General features: G+C 39.6%; 2 protein-coding genes across 4 annotated transcripts in view; one reads left to right on the top strand and one right to left on the bottom strand.

Moving 5' to 3' along the window:
• Positions 1-3,152, top strand: part of f3a (coagulation factor III, tissue factor a) — an 8,161-nt gene extending 5,009 nt beyond the window's left edge. Inside the window, exon 6 of the mRNA XM_008307360.3 lies at positions 1,787-3,152. Within this exon, the coding sequence (XP_008305582.1) occupies positions 1,787-1,932 (146 nt within the window). The 3' untranslated portion in view covers positions 1,933-3,152. The remainder of the gene's footprint in view (positions 1-1,786) is intronic.
• Positions 3,153-6,871: 3,719 nt separating this feature from the next.
• LOC103376835 (tartrate-resistant acid phosphatase type 5-like) lies at positions 6,872-14,292 on the bottom strand. 3 transcript variants are annotated; one of them, XR_003049408.1, is made up of 7 exons: positions 14,153-14,292; positions 13,694-13,884; positions 11,763-11,890; positions 9,290-9,481; positions 7,999-8,146; positions 7,446-7,739; positions 6,872-7,383 (listed from the first exon to the last, which is right to left on the bottom strand). XR_003049408.1 is itself a non-coding variant. In XM_025054581.1 (7 exons), exons 1-6 carry the CDS (start codon positions 14,217-14,219, stop codon positions 7,500-7,502), a joined length of 966 nt encoding a protein of 321 aa, XP_024910349.1. In that variant the 5' UTR covers positions 14,220-14,292; the 3' UTR covers positions 6,872-7,411; positions 7,473-7,499. The 3 variants fall into 3 exon arrangements, 2 of the variants coding, with proteins under 2 accessions (XP_024910349.1, XP_024910350.1); XM_025054581.1 differs by having other exon boundaries at positions 6,872-7,411; positions 7,473-7,739; XM_025054582.1 differs by lacking the exon at positions 6,872-7,383 and having other exon boundaries at positions 7,425-7,739.
• Positions 14,293-15,507: the final 1,215 nt, after the last annotated feature.

The raw sequence follows: 15,507 nt of genomic DNA, 5'->3' as shown, positions 1-15,507 counted from the left end.
GTTTTTCAGTGAACCGAGCCAAAAGAACCGGTTCTCTAAAAAAGAGCCGAAATTCTCATCAATAGTGACTGAGTGAGAGCACGGAGTAGAGCCCCTGTGCTTACGCATGACGCACACACCCAGGCGGAAGAAGAAGTAGTCCCACCAACCGAGCGTCACTTAGACAACATCTCAATAATTTGGATACTTTTCACCATGTTTCTGTTTAGGATACACCTCATCTCAGAATACATAAGTACCAAAAGTATCGATATTTTGATTTCAGAATCAATTTCAGAGCATAAAGATCCAGAATCGGAAGTATCGATATTTCAGGATCGATCCGCATATCACTAGTCAGTACTCACGAACGAGTTCCCGCAGTCTTACTTTGTCTGAAAAAAGTGGTATTGTATATCCCTAATATACTGTATATAGACAGAATATATACAGTGGTGAAATACTGTTTCTTATTATTACTTTTATTTATTTTATGGCTAACTGAGTGTCAGGCTGCCACATTCTTGGCAATTAATGGGAAAAGTTTTTAAAAAATGGGTTTCAAAACATGTGGCATTAGACAGACCAGCAAATACAAATTATATTTTGTATTTATATTTATGTTTACAGAAAAAAAGTAAAACTAGCTAAATTAATTAAAAATAAATAGTCCTGCCATTAGCATGCTATATATATACATATATATGTTTAATAATAATATAATTTATTTCTTTGTGTCAAGGTTTTTTTAATTCATTAATTGGGTTTCTGTTATCCAATAATTACCATACTTTGACCTGTAAAATCTCACAACCAGCACAGGCAGGATGTGAGACAGAGCAACAATTCTGCGAGGAGAGCTCTTAAACAGCTCCTGCGTGCCAAAACAAAATTTATCGATCAGCTTACTTCCAAAATAAATATCTAGCGGGTTTGTCTTATCACTGACAGCCCTCTCATTATGTACACATTAGGAAAATACGGTCACAAGATTAATGCACATTAAAAGTTGTGGCGGGACATTGCACAATTTTACTGCAGGGAAAATGTGTTAAGAAAAAGCAAATCAAGGGATTTTATTGCATATATATTTCAAACCCATATAGATAACTGACATTTTTATGTGAAGTTGGCAGCATTATTGAAATGGTCTGAGCCAGTCCAGATGTGGTTTTTGTTTGAAAATTGTTCTTAGAATAGACATTCAATTTCTTTATGTTTATGTTAAAAGACAGCTGCAAGTAGTGAAATGGTAATCCCAAAAATGGTAATCCAGCACGCTGTAATCCATGTCACCAAAGTTCCGGTATCATTGTTTTACACAGACTGTTGTATCTGACCCGCGTTTCAAGGATTTAAGGCGTTCAACATTCCATGTTTCACAGAAAGATTAGTCATATGGGCTTAGTTCTGGAGCCAATAAGACTAAGGTTTTGAACTTTGTTTGTTTGATTAGATCAAACAGTTTTTGAGAGGAATGCCAATTGCTTGCTTATATTGAGAGGAGTTTCATGTTGCATAACACACTATTGATGCAGTTGTTTATAAACACAAAAGTATGATTTATCCAATTACTCAATTAATCAATGACAAACTCGTCAAAATGTGCTATTCCAAAAATATTCCATAGTTGCAATATATGTGTGAATATATATATATATATATTGCAATATGTTGCAATTTATTCAGTAAGTACACTAAATGTGATCCTAAATTACTGTGAAATTTTTTGTTTACAAACACAAATACTCTGCTTTATTTAGGCTCAAGTAAGAATAATATATATTTCCTTTTTTGCTTCCTGCAGTTTATTCAATTACTGTGATTGCTGCTGCCATCTTCTTTGTACTGCTGTTGCTCGGCATCATCGTTGCAGTAATCGTCGTATGCTGCAAGTGCAGAAGAAAGGCTCTTAAAAAGGAAAAAGAAGAAATGCCACTACAGGGTGTTTAGTAGTGTTTTTTTTTTAAACTGTAAGTACAAAACGTAACTACTATACTATAGTTTTCTATTCGCAAATGCAGCTCATAATACCTACTTGCCCCCAATTTGCCCCTGCCAGGTGCCAAAGACTTGTTACCAGGCCCATTAGAAAAAAAATTGCGGTTAGTCAAATAGTGTTCATACGTAAATGCTGTACTCATTAGGCTATTTTTGTAGAAACAAGCCAATAATTTACAGCCATTTTATCAACACAACATAAAAATCTATAATCAAATGTGAGTTTCTAGATCAGGGGTCACCAACTGAGAGCTACTTCAAGGGCACTCAGTAATTACAAAGAGCTACTTGTCTGATACAGACTTCCAGAACAATGTAATAATAATTAGTTCTGAGGCAACAGTAGACAGTCTTCTTACCAATGTCACTGAACCCATTTGAATATCATTCAAAAAGCACAGTAATAGTAAAATGTTTGACCCTCTTGTTGACTAGTTTTATTTTAAGAAAATACCCTCCGGGCACCTTAGGCGGTCCATGGGGGCTACCAGGTGCCCCCTCACCTCGGTGATGGGTTAAAAGCAGAGGCTCAATTTCATTATATCCCTTTGTTACAAGTTACAAGACTATAATAATAAAATCTATTTATTCTTGCTGTTTTGTAGCAAGAATAACCTTAAGCAATAATAAGTAACCTATTAGTGCTACATATGCTATATATAAACACAAAAACCATGTGTTTTTAGAGGTACGTCTGAAGTGAGCTGACGCCTGCATGGGCTGTAGCTTTGCTTTTCTATTGTAGTTAACACTGGATTCAGCTCTGTTTTTGTTTCTATGAAACTTGCTCTGAACATGTTGAACAGTTATATTTTAGGAATCATTTGGTATTGAAATGGGAAAGTACCTTAAGGATGTCAATGTTAAATGTCAGTGATCATGTTTTATACGGTGTTATGCTCATATTATTGTTTTTGGTTTAATTACTTTAGAAAATACTATCTCTTGGCTTTATTTATTATATTATAATGTACTTTGTAACTTGAACTAACTGTTAGCATAGGAACAAGTGAAAGCAGCACTTTTGGGGAGAATATATGTGTATATTGATTTTTGTTTCTGTTGTATAACTTATTGTGTCTGATTGAAATTAACATGTATATATTGCTTTTCTACCTTTCTTTTATTGCCCAGGATTCTTTTCTAAATAAATATTTCGAATGACACATAAATACATTTGTTTACATGGTGCAAAACCTGTGCTTATTTGTACATGTCGTATGTGTGCAGTCTCAGCAGGGAAGACACTAACATACCTATGGCAATTCTCATCTAGGTCAAGTTTGAAGTTCCGTTAAGCAACTGGATGTGAAATCTTTCAAGAAAATGTTTCGCCTCTCATCCAAAGAGCTTCTTTAGTTCTAAACTTGTGGTGAGGTGTACTTGAATTTGTACACTGTGGGTTGGACCAAAAGAAAAGGTAAAATTGGGGAAAGTCAGAGGGGGAAGTGTTAACAGTGGCTTGTTGTCACCAAGTAGATCTGGTGAAGAGTGAATATTCTTGGCATTGTTTCTAAGGGTGCCATCACACTAAGGTCGTTGTACCGACCCAGCCGTGTTTGCCCCCTAAGGTCTGGATTCTATGGCTAGTGTGAGTGCAACTCCTCCACATAACTGCAGTTCAATCTAAACTAGGGATGGCTAAATACCAGTTTTTCATGTCTGATACCGATACTACAACGTGGAGTATCTGCCAGTACCAATATTAATCCTATAAATATTATCTTCCAATTGTCATTTATTAAGGTATGTTACAAAATGTATTTATTTCTAAGTTGAATTCAGGTATAAGATTATCTCCTTGGAAAGACATGCAGTTCAAATTTGTTCAAGTTCACAATGATTTCTTTAGATTTTCTATTTTATAGTTCTAGCCCACCTAACCCTTGGGGTCGCAGTGCCATTGCAGGGTGTGTGTGAATGAAAAATAAGTAATGTAGCATATTGTCCAATGCTGTAAATGTTTAACAAAGGACTGGCAAAAAAAACAGACTGGTTGACGGCAGTGTAATGAATGAATATCTAGTAATAATAATAATAAGGGATGCACCAATTTTTTGGCAACCAAAAGACTTTTATCATCGAAACAACACAGCGAAACAGGAAGTTATGGTGACACAAGAATAACTGCAGCCAGCGAGGGCTTGTCTGAATACCTGTGGTGTGGACGTATTTCAATTAATCTGAGAAAGACTGACGGATAGCGATTTGCAAAATGTGTAATGCTAAGATTTCAAGAGGGGGTAATAGAGTCATTCAGCACACGTTTCACTGAGATCTATTCAGATCCCCTGCGCTCGTCACGACTATATATATTAGGAGGAGATGAGGAAGCGATAGGTAGGTTTGGTGTTAGGGAGAGAAACTTGGAAGGACAGGCAGTGGTAGATTTCGCAAAGAGAATGGAAATGGCTGTGGTAAACACCTATTTCCAAAAGAAAGAGGAACACAGGGTAACATACAAGAGTGGAGGCAGGTCCACACAGATTGATGAGCCATACGATGAAGATTTGGGAAAGTAGTTGAAGTTAGGTTGAGGCAGGGAGTGGAGATTTGTGAACAACAGTATGGTTTCATGCCTAGGAAGAGTACCACAGATGCAATATTTGCCTTGAGGATGCTTATGGAGAAGTACAGAGAAGGTCAGAAGGAGCTACATTGTGTATTTGTAGATTTAGAAAAGGCATATGACAAAGTGCTAAGGGAGGAATTGTGGTTTTGTATGAGGAAGTCAGGAGTGGCAGAGGAGTATGTTAGTTTGGTGCAGGACATGTATGAGAATAGTACAACAGTAGTGAGGTGTGCTGTTGGGAGGACAGAAGACTTCAAGGTGGAGGTGGGACTACATCAAGGATCGGCCCTGAGCCCCTTCTTGTTTGCTGTGGTGATGGACAGATTGACAGATGAGGTCAGACAGGAGTCCCCATGGACTATGATGTTTGCAGATGACATTGTGATCTGTAGTGAGAGTAGGCAGCAGCTAGAAGAGAACCTAGAGAGGTGGAGGTTTGCACTAGAAAGAAGAGGAATGAAGGTCAGTCGCAGCAAGACAGAGTACATGTGTGTAAACGAAAGGCAGAACAGTGAAATAGTGAGGCTACAAGGAGCAGAGGTGGTGAAGGTGCAGGAGTTTAGGTACTTAGGATCAACTGTTCAGAGCAGCGGAGACTGTGGAAGAGAGGTGAAGAATAGAGTACAGGCAGGATGGAACAGCTGGAGAAAAGTGTCAGGAGTGATCGGTGGCAGAAGAGTGTCAGCTAAGGTGAAGGGAAAGGTTTACAGGACAGTGGTGAGACCAGCCATGATGTATGGTTTAGAGACAGTAGCAATAGGCAGAAGACAGGAGGAGGAGCTGGAGGTGGCAGAGTTAAAGATGCTAAGATTCTCTTTAGGAGTGACAAGAATGGACAGGGTCAGGAATGAGGTCATTAGAGGGACAACACAGACAGGAAGGTTTGGAGAAAAAGCTAGAGAAGCCAGATTGAGATGGTTTGGACATGTGCAGAGGAGGGACAGTGGATACATTGGTAGAAGAATGTTAGAGATGGAGCTACCAGGTAGGAGAAAGAGAGGAAGGCCAAAGAGGAGATATATGGATGCAGTGAGGGAGGACATGCAGGTAGTTGGAGCTCACACGAGAAATGATGGACACGGAGAACGCATGCACACCATAGTAATAACATTTGAATGGACACAAAATTTTAATCAATTGACCACTTTTGTAATAGCAAGTGTTTTAGGGGAGTAAAACCACTGGAGTTTACAAAAATACCATGTCAGTGAGAAAATTCAGCAAGGAAATCTGTCAACATAATAATGTGTAAAACAAGAAATTATTTTGGCACAGTTTGTGTGGTTAACATTTACCACAGAAGTTATCCAAACAAGCTAATTTACATGTTTTTGACAGGACTCAATGTATAGAAGGGGTGAAATAAGGAGCCTTTTGGTGGAAGTCCAAATTTTTCCACCTTGGAGTTGAGAACCCACCTGTGTTAATTTTAACAGCAATTTCTGTGTTGAGGTTGGGATTTTGGTGTAGCGGTAGAGGGCAAAGTTTGTTTTTTGGTGCGTAAGTGAACCCGTATGCCTGCACTCTGTCTTCTCTGTCCACAGCTGCTGGTGATTGGAGCAATGGAAGTGGCATGCACCTGTGGTAATCCCAATCAGGGTTGAGAAATGTATTTAAGGCCCTGCCGCCAGGGTAATTTGGGTAGTATGGTAACTTGTGGTCTAGTATCTCAAAGCATTACAGCATTACAAGCATTGGTGGTTCAGTGGTAGAATGAAGCATTACAGCATTACAAGCATTAGTGGTTCAGTGGTAGAATTCTTTCCTGCCATGTAAGAGGGCCGGGTTTGATTCCTGGCCAATGCAAGACTGTTTTAGGACAGTGGTGGCTTAGTGGTTAAGGAAGCGGACACATTTAATTGTGTGCAGTTGTGTGCTGTGTCACAATGACAAGTAGTTCACTTTCCTCTCTTTCCTGAACACGGCAAAAGAGATTGCCATGTGGTAATGGTGATTTCACAGGGGACACGTTGCACTGTTGGGACACCACTTGGGACGTATACGCCCCACTGCCAGCCAGCAGCACCTTCATATGAACTGCCGATACATTTATTCTTTGACTTGTTAATAAACTCTAACTTGCCTTCTGGAAACCACGATCCTACTTTTGGGTCTATCCAATCCCTGTTGTGAGAGCGTAACGTTCCTCGACTTTTGGATAACATGCTATTTAGTTTTAGTTATCTGAAATCTAGTTTAAGTAAACATTAAGCGTTTTAGTCAGATAAATCTGTGGTAGATTTAGTCGACTAAATGTATTTCTAGAATTTCCAGTCATTGTATACATATCCATCTATCTTGCTTTGCTCTGGTATTAAGGTTTAATTGTCAAATACAGGTGTGGAAGAAGAAGAAGATTAAGAAAATAAATGTGCAATTTTCAAAAAAATAAAACAATGTTTGTGGCTGTAATGCCATTGCACACAATCCCGAAGAAATACATAATGTTCTAGTAAGTCAACGAAAACATGGCCCTCACAGCACTAAAAACACAGTATTTACAGCAAAATATAAATTTAAAGATAACAAATAAAGAAAATAAAAACAACTCAATTAGCATTTGTGGCTCTGCTTCTGGAGTTACTAATTTACCCTCTCAGATTTTCATCTCCTTTTGTTTCATTTACCTCATTGTTGTCATAGCCTTTGTCATTATAGCATTTATTTAGCTTTGTCTGCTAGAAGGCGTTGCTGATGAATATTTTCAGTCACAGTCTTCATGAACAAATTTAACACTTGACATGTGTAAATGGTGTCACCTGAAACATCTAGTAATTGAAGTAAAAACATCTATTGATTAAAATATTTTTTTTCAGGTACAGATACAGTACCAATATCCTTTATAAAAAAAAATCACATTTGCAGAAAACTGGATACAGATACAGTATGGAACCAATATCCTTTATAAAAAAAATCACATTTGCAGAAAACTGGAATCTACAGCATTTTACAACATGCGCCTTGGCACTTCCACCTGGTATGCACATTTTCCATTTGTCTGCAGGAACGTAATGGTCATCTGCTGCTTGGTTACTTGAAAGTAAGCCACTCCTCCAACGGTGTGATTGACAGGACTGGAGTAGAGCTGCCAGGACCGAGGAACACTGTCCTCGTGAGTGGTGTCAGGGTCACTGATTGTGCCACTTCCACTAACCACATATGGGCTTCCGTCATCCTCTCTAATAAACTGTTGGGGGGAAAAAAAATACATTTTTGGCTTAAATATATTTTGTTAAGTTATGCAAGACGTTCGTCTTTAATTTTTCATTTTAAGAACTTCTCTGCACTATTTGCTAGAAATAGGGTAAAAAAAGAAAATACTTAAGTATATATACATAAGCATATATATATATACATAATCATATATTTAGAAATATATAGTAAAATAGATATATAATTAAATGGAATTCCAGATTGTGTTTCTGCATGAGTTAACAGTTACATACCTGCTGATTGTGGTCGTGGCCACACAAATATACTGTGACTTTAAACTTCTTCAGCAGGGGCCTTAGCCGTTTAAGCAGACAGGATGTTGGTCCGTGATGTCCAATGGACCAAACAGGATAATGACCAGCCACTATAACATATTCTGACCTGCAAAAATATGTTAATGATGCATTCCAAGCATTTCAGGTACTATAACTCTCAAAACAGTTGACAGAGCTTCTTGGAGATATGTCAGTGAATGCAGAAGGATTCCATTCTCGCTTTAAAAGGACATGATGTCCTACTGCTAGCCACAAAGCCACCTTTTTCGTTGGAGTTCCACCACTGACTGCTCTTGTGAATATGGACCGACATAAGTACATTTTTATGGTGGCTGGTGTGACTTATACTCTGCAGCGGCTTATATATGTTTTTTCTTCTTCTTATGCATTTTGTGGCTGGTGCGACTTATATTCTTAATGACATATAGTCCGGAAAATACGGTACATATAAAACTAAAAAAAAGGTCTCTGGAATAAACAAAACCAAAAACTAGGCCTGAAAAAAAAAATCTAGGCCCAAGTACCCAGACCCTTATTATTTTTTACCTTGGTCTAGAGAACTTGTTTCTCTGGTTAGGAGTCCCCCTCTTAGACCAAGGCACTCCAAGAGTCACTACCAGCTTCTGCTGCTGAACTGAGAGTTGCCCAGGGCAGTACTAGGGAGATTCCTCAGGTTTAGTTTATTTACAAGGTGCAAAATTACCTCACATACCTCGCAACCAACAATGCTTCTATCATGTTGCCAGAAAACCCAATCTTCTTCTTTTTCTTTTGGCTTTGTCCCTTTTTTTTGTCAGGGGTTGCCACAGCAGATCATTGATTTCCATCTCTCCCTGTTCTCTGTATCTTCTACTCTGACTCCAACTATCTGCATGTCCTCCCTCACTGCATCCAAATATCTCCTCTTTGGTCTTCCTCTCTTTCTCCTACCTGGTAGCTCCATCTCTGCCAGAAAACCCAATAACCTTGTTATTTAATTTATCTTAGTTTATAATGTGACCTACAATACCTTACAGAGGATGATAATCTGACTTTTGTTATGTCACACAAACACGGACAACGGCTGTGTCAACTGTGTACTTTATTTTCCTAAAACATAACTGCTATAACCATAACTGCCAACACTTTTACACCAGTCTCTCATGACGTCACACTGTCATAAACAGGTATACACCACAACCTTGATCTGACCCTATAAAGTAAATGTTTCAGAATGATCTTTTCCCATAGGAAAAAAATGTGAGCTCACCTACTGGTTGCCAGCTTGGTCTCGATCCAGGTCCACTGAGTTTCTGCTGCTCTTGAATCCTCTGCTCCCAAAGGCTGGATATGGTTATAAGTGTTTCCACATAGCACCACTGTGTCAATCATCAAGATGTGTACAGACACATTTGTGTGAGGTACAGTAAAATGAAGGTCATAATAGAGAGCAGGGTAATTCCTACAGAAACAAAACGGACCTTATGTTATGAGTACAAAATTAATTTTAAAAAAGAATGTTGTAAAAAAGTAAAGGCATAAACTGACATGAATTGTAGGAACGAGCAATGAGCACTTGTTGAGAATGAGCTTACGATGAGTCAGAAGTACTTTACTGTTGTTTTTGTTTAACTTTAGACAGAAGAGGAAAAGACAGATTGGTGGAGGAATAGGGTAGAGATGGAAAGTAGGTAAAGCAGAAATGTGGGCTTGTTAAAAGAGGAAAGTAGCACACACACACAGTAGTCAGAGTTGTGATAAAGGTTGGACAGTAATAAGAGACGTAAATAAGGAAATGGGATTTGGATAGATTAGTGAATGAAAAAACTACAGAAATGATGCACAGTGAGTTAAATCAGCAAAGAAAAATGGGGAATAATGTTTCTGTGGACCCAGAAGGCATTTTCTAAGGTCTCACAGCACGAAATGTAGTACTGTATAAGAAAGTCTAAAGAGGCATTGAAGTATACGAGGGTCGTACTGGAACCAGGAAAAAAAAATGTAATTAACTAAAAGTATATTTACTTTGATATTGAGGATTGTCAAGGAGATGGTACTTCCTTGCAATCCTTAACATCCATTTCTTGTTCAGCACCAGCCATCATCCATTGACAGGCTAGAGTCTGTCTCTTAGTCAACGTTCTCTGGCTACATTAACATAGTGGGAAATCCGTGCACGCATGCCCACGATATTCTATTTCAGTAAACACAGATTGTGTTTCTTCGCATTTATTTTAATAATATTTATTTTAAACTACTCAATTACAGTAACATGAGTATATGTAATTTGTTACTTTCCACCTCTGGTTGAGAGCAAAAAAGGAGTTTAGAATGAGGTACTGCAATTGTGTTTCAATAAAGGTTCTTCAGAGCACTGAGGCATCTGAAAGGTCTGATGCAGGGCATTAAACTATTTTTAGAGGACAGATCATTTGGCAAAACCCAGGCACTGCGGTTTTTAATATCTGAGGGAAAAAACAATACAAATTCTTACAAATATTCCATAATTATGCTAATATTCGCCGACTGATATTATTGGACATCCCTAAGTAGTAGTTATCTCTGTCAAAACTGTACTTCATTCATATAAACATGAATTACTTTGAATATTTTGAATGTGTACAGTATGTGTGCTGTCAAGCACCAGTATGTGGAAAATAAATGAGGAGGCATCTTTTGGGGGTTGGAGGTGGTGGGGGTACTGTAGTGTTTTGAACTTCGTTGGGTGTTTTGTTAGGCTGGTGTTTTTGGAGGAACAGTGGTAATGTATGAGACAGTAGTCAGGAGTGCTGTCGGGGTGATGGATGGGTTCAAGGTAAGGGTGGGGTTGCATCTGAGATCAGCTCTGTTGATGGACAGGTTGAAAGATGTGGGCAGGCTCCATGGACCATAATGTTTCCAAATTACATTGTCATCTGTCGTGAGAGTAAGGATCATGTGAAAGGAGCATGTGGAAGAAACGAGATTGAACAATAAAAATGCAATAAAAAACTTAGCAAAGGTCGATCAGTTTAAATACCTAGAGTTACAGTGCAAGAGATAAAGAAAAGGGAGGGTGGTAGGGTGAATGGATGGAAACAAGACTCTGCTGGTTTGGAGAAGCTGGCTGCGGAACAGACAAATGGTTGAGGTGGAGGTTGTAGAGATGGACATGAGATGTGACCAGGAGGATTCAAATGAAAAGATTAGAGGGACAGTTGAGTTGGAGACATTTGTAGATAAAGTTACAGAGGCCTTTGAGATGTGTTGAGGAGACTAAAACAGTTGGAAAAAAGAGTTGCTAGGAAAGAGAAGAGGAAGACCTCAGAACATTCTGTCTTCCCTTACTGCTTTCTCCCACAATTCCCCCTTCTGTCTTTGCTGAACCAGAAGACAACACTAAGCCTGGCTCTGCAGGTGATTTCTGCCTTTTTAAAAGAAAGTCTTCTTTCCTGCCATTGCCAAAATATGACTGTACAAAACCATCGAAACAAATTCATTTTGTGAATTAAATAAAAAATGATTTGACTTATGAATGTTTATCAATATTTTTACTTGTTTTTTACCCTTGATACTACAGGATTCCCAGAAAAGATTGTCACAGATGAGAACACTGTTGCAGATGAGACTCGAGAAATACAAGTTTTATATTACTAACGTTATCTTATTAACGTGAAGATGATTCCATCTTCACGTTAATAAGAACTAATAATTAGGCTCCTGGTATAAGACCTTTGAAACTTTCTACTAAAACGTTTACTTACCAGCGGCGGGATATATCAGAGTAAGCTATTTGAGCTGAGATGTTTCCTTTGTGGTCATGGTTTCCAGCGACCAGGAACCATGGGACATCCAGCAGAGATGACTGATAGAAGACATTTTCAAACGTGTTCTGTAGAGGGAAAACCACATTACCTTATAATGTTTCATAAATCCTGGATATATTTGTCACAACACTTTCAACATAGTATTTTATAGTTCATATACCCTTCACTTTCACAAACTCAGGGTCATCCCTCCTGTTTTTGTAGCTTGAGTGGCTAAAGAAGTCCTACGGTATGTGACAAATTGAAAGCTTGTGAGCTCCATTGTTTACCAGTAGAGGCTTTGTTTTAAACTTTGGCCTGGATCAGTGGTTCTCAATTATTTTATTTCATGCCCCCCTTGGTCTGTTCAAACCACTGTATGAGTTGCTGCCACCTTGTAGACAGAGTTCCCTTCCAAAAATTTAGGCTCCAGCACCAGGGATTCCACCAGACGTTCCCAACAGACCCTCACGATACGTTTGGGTCTGCCAGGTCTATCCAGCTTTGCCGCCTGTAAGCGGAGCCAACTCACCACCAGGTGGTGATCAGTTGATGTCCTGGTGCCAAGTGCACTGATGGACACCCTTATGCTTGAACATGGTGTTTGTTATGGACAAACTGTGACTTTGCAGGGAGGCCGTTCTTCCCAATAACGCCCTCCAGGTGTCACTGTCGCTGCCCAGGTGGACGTTGAAGTCCCCCAACAGTACGATGGAATCCCCGGGAGGAGCACTGTCCAGTACCCCTCCCAGTGTCTGCAAGAAGGCCGGGTATTCTACACTGCTATTCAGCCCGTAGGCTGAAACAACAGTGAGACACCTATCCCTGACCCGAAGGCGCAGGGAAGCGACCCTCTCACTCAGTGGGGAGAACTCCAACACACGACTGGCAAGCTGGGGAGCTATAAGTAAGCCTACACCAGCGCGCTGTCTCTCACCGCGAGCAACTCCAGAGTAGAAGAGAGTCCAGCCTCTCTGAAGGAGTTGGGTCCCACAGCCCAGACTGTGAGTGGAGATGGGCCCGACTATATCTAGTCGGTATCACTCAAACTCCTGCACGAGCTCAGGCTCTTTTCCCCCCAGCGAGGTGACATTCCATGTCCCCATAGCCAGAGTGGTTGTCCAGGGATTGGGCCATCGGGGTCTCTGCCCACAACCACCATCCAAATCACAAGGCACCGGCCCCTTGTGGGCCTTCCTGCGGGAGGTAAGCCCACTGGAAAGCGGGCTCAAGGCGCTTGTTCGGGCTGAGCCCGGCCGGTGAGCAAGGACCCGGCCACCATGCGCTCGCCTGCTAGCCCCAACCTCGGGCTGGCTCCAGGGTGGGGCGTCAATCCGGGTGACGTGAACCTCTTTGATTTAATTATTTTCTTCATCAAGGGGGGTACATATTGTACTTAAATTCTTGTGAGGCAGTAGTGGCTTGGGAAGCGGACTTGGGTCCGGAAGGCTTCAGGTTTGAGTCAACCAGCTGCCAAGTTCCCACTGAGGTTCTCAGAGCATGGTACCGTCCCCACACACTGCTCCCCGGGCACTTAAAGCTGCCCACTGTTCACTTTGGTGGGTTTGATGGGTTAAAAGCATAATTTCGTTGTGTGCAGTGGTCACATTTCGTGGTGTGCTGTGTCACAATGACAAGTAGCTAATTTCTCTCTACCTTGAAAAAAAATGTTTTGAATATTTTATAAAATTTGAAATTATTTTGTGCATGTTGATTATTAAAAGAATATCCAGAACAAAGTGTGATTATTTTTGTATTTCAATTGAAACACTCCCACATTCGATTCTCTCCCTCTCTATTTTTTACTTCATGAGTTCTAACTTGTTAATAATCCAAATGAAATGTCAAAAACTTTAAGGACTCAGATTTAGTCTTTTTTTTTTTTTTACCTTAAAGCGTAAATCCTCCACATTCTGAACGCCGTAAAAATAGAAGTGATCTCCCAGACTAAGGACAAAGTCTAGTTCCTCTGTCCGGGTAAGCCTGTCCAGCTCTGCTGCAACTGCCTGTTCATGAGCTGTATAGTAAGGAGGGACAGGAATCCCACCCCAGTCAGCTACCACAGCAAAATGAAGAGCATCTGATAGAAAGCAAAGAAAAAGATTTTGTTTAGAAAAGTATTTTGTACTTGCTTCCTATAATATAAAAAGTGAAGTGATAGACAAGTTCAAATATGGGTTTGAAGGGGGTGTTATTCATTGACGATATTTCAATAGCAACCGTTTCTGATGTATAAGTGTAGCTATTTAAAAACACAATAGCACAATAATATTATTATGAATCCAAAATGTGTTAATCGCATGATGAAAACATACATCTATCAGCTAAATCAATAAGAGTTATTGTACCTTGCTCAAGCGTTGGCAGTAGTAAGCACCAAAGTCCAAGCAGCACACACTGTAGCTTAGGCTCCATGTCTTTTCAGTGTGAACTCAGATCGGAAGTACAGTAAACTGATTTATCCTTTTACTTCCTGTATTACATCAGACTAGAAAAACAGGATAACAGCAGATCACAAAGGGTGACTTCACATGTCTAGTTGCAATAATTCACATGGGGACAACAAGCCTCCACTTAGCTCAGTGGTTCACAAAGTTTTTGGTCTGTGATCCCATTGTTAATGTCGGATGACCTTAGAGGTATTTTTCATTTTGTTTTTTATTGCAAATACAGAGTAGCCAGATTAGTACAGTTTTTTAATTATCATTTTTTTAAAAACCAAACAATTATTAGATATTTTATGTGAAACCAATGTTGAAAACCACTGTATCCTTTTTTTTGTGCACTGCCTTTTACATTTATGCGCATGTGTCTTTCAATATTTGTATTTATTTTCTAATGATTTCTACTATTTTTAACTACTTTGATTTGACAACACATTTTCTTACAAGAGAATTCCAAAAAGAGAGCTTTAAATTTCTAGTGTTAGGAGTCTTCAGCCCTTAGTCTTTTCAAATATGAAACTAATCATCAATTTCCTTGTCATTTCAAAAATGTAAGAAGATTTCATTTTAATCCATTTAATTGGCTTTCTGTACAAAATGACACCTCTGAGGTCTTGCTTTTAAACATTTACATTGCACTGAAACAGCACTTTTAATGAGCTACAAATCTTAACAAATGGACAATGGAAATTCACTGTATTGATGCAATTGACAGTAAAGTGGAACTTCGAGGTACAAGTGTCCAGACATACGAGTATTCCAAGATACGAGCAATCATTCAAGCATGCGCCCTTATTACCTGCCCCGTGACTTCTCACAAGTTATAGTGATGGCAGTGTACATTCACCCAACGTACACTGACGCTGCAACTACTTGTGAGACTCTTCTTTCTGTGGTGTCACAGCTCCAAACAGCTCACCCTCAATCCCTTATTCTTATCTCTGGGGATGTCACGATGACAGTCGTGACTGTCGTTCCCTGTGTTTCCCTCTTGTTTTCCCCATTCTTGTGTTGTGCACTTGTCTCTGTCTGTGTGGTGGGCGTGGCACATTTCCCTGACTCTGCCTGGTTAATTACCGAAGCACACCTGCTGTTCCTCATCTTCTCCAGGAGTGCAGAGGAACATGTTCGCCATGTCAGACAAGTCGTCCAGAGACTCTTGGATAACAAATTGTTTGTTAAGGTTGAGAAGAGCGAGTTCCATGTGTCTTCAGTGGCGTTCCTGGGATACATTTTCGAGAGCGGGCAGGTGAGCACAG

The sequence above is a fragment of the Cynoglossus semilaevis genome, chromosome 3 (genome assembly GCF_000523025.1).
Source record: "Cynoglossus semilaevis isolate Cse_v1.0 chromosome 3, Cse_v1.0, whole genome shotgun sequence".
NCBI classification, from domain to species: Eukaryota; Metazoa; Chordata; class Actinopteri; order Pleuronectiformes; family Cynoglossidae; genus Cynoglossus; species Cynoglossus semilaevis.
The sequence above is the reverse complement of the archived record's forward strand: the minus strand, read 5'-3'. Positions and strand labels throughout refer to the sequence as shown.